At 50.3% G+C, this 8,781-nt stretch overlaps 1 protein-coding gene across 4 annotated transcripts in view; it reads right to left on the bottom strand.

Moving 5' to 3' along the window:
- Window positions 1-398: 398 nt before the first annotated feature.
- RGR (retinal G protein coupled receptor) overlaps window positions 399-8,781 on the bottom strand; it is a 12,655-nt gene continuing 4,272 nt past the window's right edge. Inside the window, exons 4-7 of one of the 4 annotated variants that reach the window (XM_039872268.1) lie at window positions 6,929-7,082; window positions 5,365-5,482; window positions 3,489-3,602; window positions 406-3,055 (exon numbers count right to left, since the gene is read on the bottom strand). In XM_039872268.1, the coding sequence (XP_039728202.1) occupies window positions 2,924-3,055; window positions 3,489-3,602; window positions 5,365-5,482; window positions 6,929-7,082 (518 nt within the window). In that variant the 3' untranslated portion in view covers window positions 406-2,923. Of the gene's footprint in view, window positions 3,056-3,488; window positions 3,603-5,364; window positions 5,483-6,928; window positions 7,083-8,781 lie in introns of all 4 variants that reach the window. The other 3 variants (XM_039872269.1, XM_039872270.1, XM_039872271.1) reach the window with 3 other exon arrangements.

Here is an 8,781-nt window from a genome sequence, read left to right as displayed (position 1 = left end):
GGCCTCTTCCAAATCCATCCTGGGTCCTTTTGGTGGCACAGTGTGGGCTGAGGCCAATGGCCTGGAGTGCTGGTGAGGCCTGAAGTAAAGGTTGGGCCATTTCCCAGGCCCCAGTGAAGGTGCCTCGAGCCTTCATGTCTGTGGAGCAGGCTCTGAAGTCTTTGCTGCTTTCACCCTTTTTTCTTAGCTTCTCGTTCCCCTGCCCACCATGCAGCCTCGGTTCTCCTGACATTCAGGGAACTTGAGGAGAGTGTGGTGGTCCCAGTGATGGATGGTGTGGGTGGGGGTGTGTCCCCCGTGCTGGTGTGTCCCCTCCAAACCTGTTGTGTCTGTGTGTGGGAGGAGCAGGGCACTATTCCTACTAGGTGGCATTGGAGGGGCCACATGAGTGAACGGAGGGAAGAGAACTGAGATGAAGAGACCTGAGGTGCCCAGAAAGGGCAGGACCTTGTTCAGCAGGAGCCTTAGGGTGGGCAGGAGAATGAGGTTGGTTGCGAGGGACTGTCACCAAAATAAGACAAACGGAAGGGGCCAGGAAACAAAAGCCCCAAGGAGGCAGAAGTAGCTTATTTCTTCTCATACTTTTTCTGACTACAAAAATGTATATGTTCACTGTAGTAATCAGCAGACAATGTTTGAGGGCTGAAAACTGGCCCCAGGGCTGCACAGAGCGAAGGGAGCCTCAGGAGGTTCTGGGAGCTGTGCTCTAACTTGTATCAGGTACTGGCCATAATCCAGGGACTGGCACCTCTGATTCCTCTCCCAGCCCAGTAACTGTACCAAGGGCCCTCAGAAAGGTGATCCTCCAATGAGACTGTTACTTCCCCTGTCCCTCTGGCCTGCAGAGGTGCCTGAGCTGCTCCATGGAAGGGTGAGTGGGGGTGCTGGTGCTGGTGAGAACGAGGGTGGAGGAGAGGCCCTGCACACAGTGTCCACAGGGGACTTGAGATGCTGAAAGTGCTCTGGGACATGGGTAGGAAAGCCTAAAGATAAAGAGACTCCCTAAACCCACTCTATGAGTGAGAGGCAGGCATGTAGGTAGACTCAGAGCTTCTAAAGCCAATGGCTTCACCAGGGGCTTTGATCACTTCCCACTGGGCTATCTCCTGCCGACACAGTCCAGAGTAGAGATGCTCTGAGCCTACCTTCCCCTGCTCCACATGGGTTTGGGCTTGAACTAAAGATGCCCTTGATCACGCCCAGCCAATTTGCCTTTCTCTCCACCTCTCCTCAGCACAGGTGGGGGTATGGCATATTTGGGGACACTGGCCAGTCCCATTGGTTGTCTTCAGTCTCCACTCATCTACCCTTTCTCTCTCTGAATCTGGGGTCCTCTCCCTTCTCTCCTCACTGTGTTCCTTTGTCCTTCCCTAGTGAGTTATGTTTCGAATGGTGGATTATAGGGAAGGTCCCAGTAAAGACAATTTAAGGACCCGTGGGCTGTGAGGGCTGGGTCAATATCTCTGGGCCCAGGACCCCATTGTCTTCCTGGTCACCTGCTCAGTCTGTATGTGAGTCTGGCTTGGATCTGGGATTTCCCCTCCTGGCCCCACTCCAGGGCATAAGACAAGAACCCTGTGTGGGTATTGGAGTGAGAACAAGTGGCATCTTGTCTCCACAGCACCTGGCACTGGGCATGGTCTAGAAAACAGTGCTGTAGGAAGGCTGCCTCCTTTCACCCCACTGGTTTTGCAAGATGACTGAACAGGCCTCTGCTTTGTGCAGACTTCTTGTGACCTATGTCTATGTGACCTGATTTTCTGCATCTGTAAAACCAAGAGGCAGGTCCTGGTGCACAGAACCCAGATGCTGTTCTCATGACCACCCCATCCCCAGCCCTGGGGTCTTGTCTCTTTTCCCCTCAGCTCCATCCTTCCTGCAACTGCTCCTCCATCATCGGACCCTCCGTGAAGCTCTCGATCCTTCTGCCAACCATCTCCTTTTCCCTCTAGGGCAATGGGTCCTACTCAAGTCTGTGTGCCTTCCACACCTTGTCCCTGAAGAGCAAACTTTGTGGGAGGTGCAGATGTACATCCAGAAGCGGCAATCCTAGCATTAGTGTCACAAACCCAGATGCCCACGAGCTCCACAGGGAAAGCATGAGCTGCAGCTGATGGGAGAAGACATGCCCTGGGAAAAGGGCAGAGTTGCCCTGAGCTCTGCAAACTGTCACTATGGAGAAGGCTGGTGGGGCCTCCTCTTCAGACATCTGGAGTTTTAAATAAATTGTCCCGATTTTTTAATGTTGGCAACTAAGCAACATGCAGCTAGCTGTCTTTGACTGGTGGGTGCTGGTGGCTAACTCTCTGTGAACACTTAACATGCCAGGTAGTATCCTGATCCTTGCTGCACAGTCAAACCACCATTACTGTCATCACATCTCACAAGCTGGGAAACAGATGCACAAGCAGAGTAAATCACTTGCACCAGATCACAATTTAATAAGTGGTGTCTGAATGCTGGCAGCCTGGGTTGAGCTTCCACAAATAACCCTGCGGCTTTTATCTCTTTCTATATTAGACTTTGAGTCCTAACAATTCTGTTTTAATGAGCAGCTATTATGCACGTGGTGAATATACATTATCCTGTTCAAGCTTCACAATAGCCCCATGGAGTCTGTGTTAATATCCTTATGTTAGCGGTCATGGGCAGTGACTTTCTCAAGGTCTCTCAGCCTCTGTGTGGAGGGCTATGACTAACACTCAGGTCCACCTGGCTCCAAAGCCCAGCTCCTTCCATGTAGCCTGATTTCTCTCTGAGTTCCCTAGGGCTAGGCTCAACAGGGCCATTGGGGATGGAGGATACATGTCTGCAGCTTGGCTTCTGAGGCTGCTGGGCAGGGCTCTCAGGGCAGCTTCCTGGCGTGGGGCTCAGTCCAGGGCAGCATGGGTGGGCCTGGGTCTGAGCAGCCTCATGGAGAGGCTCACTGTGCATGGTCCCGCTCACTTCTCTGCGGCGAGAGGCATTGCCAGATCCCCCTCTGGACCATCTCGCTGCCCAGGGCATAGTTCACAGCGTTGATCGTGGGCGCCATTTTGGCAATGAGAGCGGGCACCTGTTGTGACAGAAACATCCAGGAAAGAAGCTTCAAAGCCTCTGCTCCTCTCCCTGGTCCCACCTGGTGACCCCAGCTCTCCCCCACCCAAAGCCACCAATCTTTTGTTGTCTGCTTGATTCTGCCAACTCTAAGTCTTCCCTGACCAGCTGCCAGATGATGCATGGGAACACGCATGTCTCAGCCCCTGGTCCCAGAGTGCATGTTCACCATCTGGCTGTTTGTTCCTGTCATCTCACATGAGGCTTAGGCAACATCACACAGCAGCCCCATGTGCCCTGGGTGACAAGCAAATTCCCAATGCATTATGAGTGCTCAGAGGAAGAGAGAGAGACTATCATGGAGGCAGCAAAGCAAGAAAGAAAGATGGGATAAGACAGAGAGACGCAAAGATGGAGAAAGTTCCAGCTCTGGGTACTGGAGGTATCTGTACCATCTGCAGCTTGGGGGAGATGGAGGCCACGTCCATGACAGCTGCGTATAGATACAGGAGGGCATAGGGTCCCCAGCAGAGCATCAGCGTTCTGGCTGGCAGAGTGGTGTTCACCTGGGGAGAAATTGTCACAGAATGGAGGCACTGACTTGATTTGGTGGCTGGCAGCCCCCTACAGCCCAGGGACCATGCAGGCACTCAGCAGGGCCAGGCAGTGTGACTGGACTGTGGGAAGATTCAGAGCCTGCAGAAAAACTTGGGACCAGATGAACCTTTCTGCTGTTTAAGGTGTGCGACCCTAAGCCTGTCGTTTAGTCTTACTTGACCTCAGGTGCTTTGTCTGTAAAATGGCCTGATAATACCTGACTTGCCTGGAGGCAGTGGGTGGGGGTAGACAATGAGCTTCCTTCATGGTTGAACCCTGGCTTTGAGAGTGTGGCTGTGTGCATGAGCATCCCCAGGCTGAGCTGCCCTCACAACTCAGTCCCAGAACCAGCTCATCAGCAACAGCTGCAGCCACTTGGCTGGTCAACCTGTCCTGGGTTCAAAGGGGCTGCTTTCCGCAGAGTATGATACAAGTAGGGAGCAGGCAATGTGGTACCATCTGGGGTCACAGGGGAGCGCATGACTTGTGATCTAATTTCAGGATGGAGGTTGCCATGTTCTGCTTCTCACGTACTCTCAGATGATAAATTCTGATGCTAAAATTCAGTGCCTATTTTCTCTTGACTATGTTTTCCTTTAACAAAGAAGGTGACTTAAGCCCGCAATCAAGGTTCCTGGGTGACTTCTGCTGATGCTACCAGAACTTATGGTTTAAAGTCAACCTGGAAAAATGAGAAAGCCCATATGCCTGACTTGCCTTCTGGCTGATTGAACCTCCAACAAACGTGGTGACTTTGAGCACTGAGGCAGGGCTTGGAGGTGGTGATGAACAGATGAGCACTGAGCTGAGAACTTGGGATGTAGTTCTGGCCCCAGCATAGCCCTCGTCAGGGTAAGCTGGTCTCCAGCTAAAGTAGATTTGTACAGTCCTTTTCCAGTTCACAGGGGGAAAACAATGTGGTAGATTAAGTCTCAGCAATGAGAATGTTTCTTTTATGTACCATGATCGACCACTTGGGTGGTAAAGTCCCAGACCTGAGTTTGATCCAACTCCACTGTTCCTGGTTGTGGCTTTTGATGAGTTGCTTAGCTAACCCCTTTCAGTCTCGATTTTCTAGTCAGTGACATAGGAATTATGAAACCTTCCTTTATCTGAGAGTGGTTGCAAAAATGAAGTGACATAATGCAGATAAAATACTATTAGTATCTATTTTTTAAAAAAATCTTTGGTGCTTGGTATGACTCATCTGTTAGAGATTATCCAGGTGACAAAGTTAAAAGAAAATTGTGACAAAGGAATATTAACACAGAAATTTAGAAATAGCGGGTTGGGGGAGGGGCTTACTTTAAAGTGTTGTTTTGCTTGGACAAATGTGTTTGTGATGTGATTTTATGTGGTAACAGCCTGTGCCTGTGATTAACTTAAACATCTCGAAGCAATTCAAAAGCAGCATTTTAAAAGTGTATAATTTTGTGCCAACCCTCACATCCTTGAGACACAGGAAATATAACAGCATGGATGGTGTCTGGAAGGGCACCCTGTGTCTGGTAAGTCTGAGCAGTCCTGTTCCTTCCTCCAGGTCTTAGCTATTCCCAGTGATGACAGGGAAGGTACATTCCTCTGCCCTAACACTGGATTTGAAAGCTGGATTTCCTTCCGATTATAGAAAACACTGAAAACCCTTGATCGCTCTCTGTCGCATCATTCATGTTTCCTGGTGTCCCTGAGAGGGACAGAGAGGTTTCTCCTGCTCTTGAAGTTGGTCCTTACCTGGGGATGGCCAGTCTTCCCGAGTTTCTGCTCCATGAGCTGGTAGGATGTGAGCGTGATGAAGAGGGGTAGGACGAAGTTGAAAAAAGCCATGGTGAAGAGAAAGCTGGTGAAATTTCTACAGGCAGAGGGGATAGAGGGGTAAGAGTCATGTCTTGGGGATTACCAGCTGTCCTCAAAGGCCCATCAGCCTTTGCTCTGGACAGTCACGTGCAGGGAACTGCTCCCATCAGATGAGTGCTCAGAGTTGGGTGCTCAGAGCCAGTATCCCAGCTGAACTCCCCTCAGAGCCAAGGAGCCACTAGTTCCTCCTAGAACTTGCCTTTAGGAGCCAGGGAGCTGAGATGAGGGAAAATCCTGCTTCAACTCACTGTTGGGCAGTTCAAGTGCTCAGCCCTGTTCTCTGTGCCCTCAGTATGAAGAATGGGACTCTTCCATTTGGGAGATGCATTTACCAGATAGAGGTGTCAGTGAACCAAGAGGAAGGAGCATTTGAGGAGTGTTCCTGGCACAGGGATTCGAAAGGGGACCGTGGATAACAAAGACACTGGACACTGGGTCACTGAAGAAATCGTTGTGGTCATGGGAGGTGGGAGGGCTGACCATTCATGAAGGGGATACCATGTCCCCTTGGTGCTGTCCATTAAGGATGGGTGGGCAGAAGGGCTGCCAGAATGACTGGATGCAGACTGGAGAAATATCTGCAGGGAGTGTCCTGGAAGGACACTCGGTCCAGGCCTGGGGATCTTCAGTGGGTTTCACCTGGGAAGTCCATCATCAGGGGCAGATGCTTCATCAGTAAAGGTGAGTAAACATGTAAAGCAGATGAGTGAAACATGGTTCTAGTGGAAACAAGAGGGAGGCCGAAGTGCCTACGGCCATACCACCCTGAACGCACCCAATCTCATCTGATCTTAGAAGCTAAGCAGGGTCAGGCCTGGTTAGTACTTGGATGGGAAGAGGGAGGCTGAAGCCGTTGTGCCCCTCCCCAGGGCAGCCCCTAATGGGTCTCCCTAAGCTCTGGTCTCCCCAGAGCCCCATGAATGGAGCAGTACTAGACATATGCTCTGTGATGGAGAGGCCCTTAAGTATTTGCTCCCACCTCTCCAGAGTTTGGCTCAGGGCCTGGCTCACAGCAGGTGCTCAGGGAATTCAGAGACCTGAATTGTTTGCCAAGGTCTCTTCCAATGCAAAGACTGTAACATTCTTTGTACCTATTAAACTGAGGACATGACTTTCTCTTGAAAATAATAAATTCAGAGCTGGACAGCTGAGTGTGTAGAAGATGTCAAGGGAGTCATGGGGCTCAGTTGCTGTTATAACCAACACAGGACAATAGCTCACTGGATGATGCTCCTTCTAGGGCCCTACTCTGTTTGCATAACATTTCCACCACTTGGCCAGTATTCAGTCTCACTGTCAACCTGCAAGTGGGTATCATGACTAAGATGTTGAGGTTGTCTAGCAATCTCATTGACATTCCCCCATTGAATTTTCAGTTGTGAAATTGTGGTTGTAAGGGTTCAAAGCCAAGATTCCCATGGAAGGGAACCTCCCACCTCACCTGTCCCTCCTGGAGTAGTCCAGAGTGCAGCATGTCCCCAGGGGCTCATAGTCATAGTGGCCCCAGCCAAGGAGGGGCAGTGCTGCCCAGAAGGCAGAAGACAGCCACACAAAGAGCACCAAGGATACAGCTGTGTTCCATGCCAATCGGCTGCCTGTGTGGACAGAAGAGGAGGATGGTTGAAAGGAGGCAATAGCTATCAGAGTGAAAAAGAATGGACTTTCTGGTTATGAAGAATGGCCCTAAATCCTGGCTCTGATGCTTAATAGCTTTGTTCTTCAGGCGCCTTGAGAGTTTCTCTGAGCCTCAGTTTTTTCCTCCACAAAATGAGAATGATATTTCCTGCTTCAGAGGATTGTTATGAAAAATAAAAGAGATAATAGATGGGAAGGTCTCCTAGTAGATATTCTGTATCAGAGGTCCCCAACTTTTTGGGGCCAGGGACCGGTGTTCCTATGAGAATCTAATGCCTGATGATCTGAGGTGGAGCTGAGGCGGTGATGCTAGAGCTGGAGAGCGGCTGCAAATACAGATGAAACTTTGCTCACTCACCTCCTGCTGTGCGGCCTGGTTTCTAACAGGCCACAGACTAGTACCGGTCCACAGCCTGGGGTTTGGGAAACCCTGCTCTATATCATTTTTTTTAGAGGACAGAGAAAAGGAGGGGTGGCAAGGAGATAGGTATGCTTCTCAAAGCCAAGTTGGGGAAGAAGCATGTATGGTGGTTCAGGTGGTCATGGAGGAGGAAGGTGGAGTCCAGACTTACCGCCATCTTCAGCTTTGCTCAGAAGCAAGACGCCATCTCTACTTCCAGGATACCCTCTGAGAACTCTCGACTTGAGACCTGGGGCCCCATCTCAGTGCCACTGGTAGAGGCTGGGCCCTGACATTATTTTTTGATGTGACCAGTCCCATTGACCTGACCTCCTCCATTATCCCCCCTCCCATGTCCCTCACAGCCTTATCTAGCTCTTCCCATCCAGTGACTCCACTTGAATCTGGCTTTAGAATGCCTTTCCAAGATGCCTTCTCTGTCTATGGTTTATTTCACGTTCCTTTGCAGACAAGACTCCAGGATAGGGGACAGAACTCCAGGTGGGGTTTGATCAGCAGAGAAGAGCAGGTCTTCAGTGCCCCCTCACCCTGAAACTTCACTTTCATCGACACAGCCACAGATGGAATTTGCTTGGATGTGTCCCTCTGCTATGGACTGAATGTTATGTCCCCTCTAAATTCATATGTTGAAGCCCTAATCTCCATGTGGTGGTATTTGGGGGTGGGAACTTTGGAAGGTAATTAGGTGATGAGGGTGGCACCCCCATGATGGGATTAGCACCCTTATAAGAAGAGACATGAGAGAGATGATCTCTCTTTATTCCATGTGAGGGCAAGAAGGCAGCCATCTGCTAACTGAGAAGAGAGAACCCACCTCTGCTGGCACCCTCATCTTGGATTTCCAGCTTGCAGAACTGTGAGAGATAAATTTCTGTTGTTTAAGCCACCCAGTCTATGATGTTTAGTTATGGCAGTCCTAGCTGACTAAGACCCTCCCCACCCCCACCAACTGTAGGCACAATAATTGATATCCATCTTGACCCATGTGTTGCATCAGCCTTTTTGGCTTTGGAAACAGATGACCAAAGAGACCCACCTAAGGTCACCCAGTAATAGAGTAGATAAACTCAGGCCCCCTCCTTCCCCCTTCCTTCTGTTGGTACTGTTCCACTGCGCCTTGTAGCACAGGAAGGGCTTTGATTTAGGAACACTGGAACAGGGACAAATGGTTCTACATAGAGGCAGAGAAGTCTGTTGCTGTCTGAGAAGGCATGCATGTGTGTGTGCATATGTGACTC

Source organism: Pteropus medius, unplaced genomic scaffold (assembly GCF_902729225.1).
Source record: "Pteropus medius unplaced genomic scaffold, Ma_sr-lr_union100, whole genome shotgun sequence".
NCBI lineage: Eukaryota > Metazoa > Chordata > Mammalia > Chiroptera > Pteropodidae > Pteropus > Pteropus medius.
Note: the sequence above shows the minus strand (reverse complement) of the source record. Positions and strands in the feature narration are given on the sequence as shown.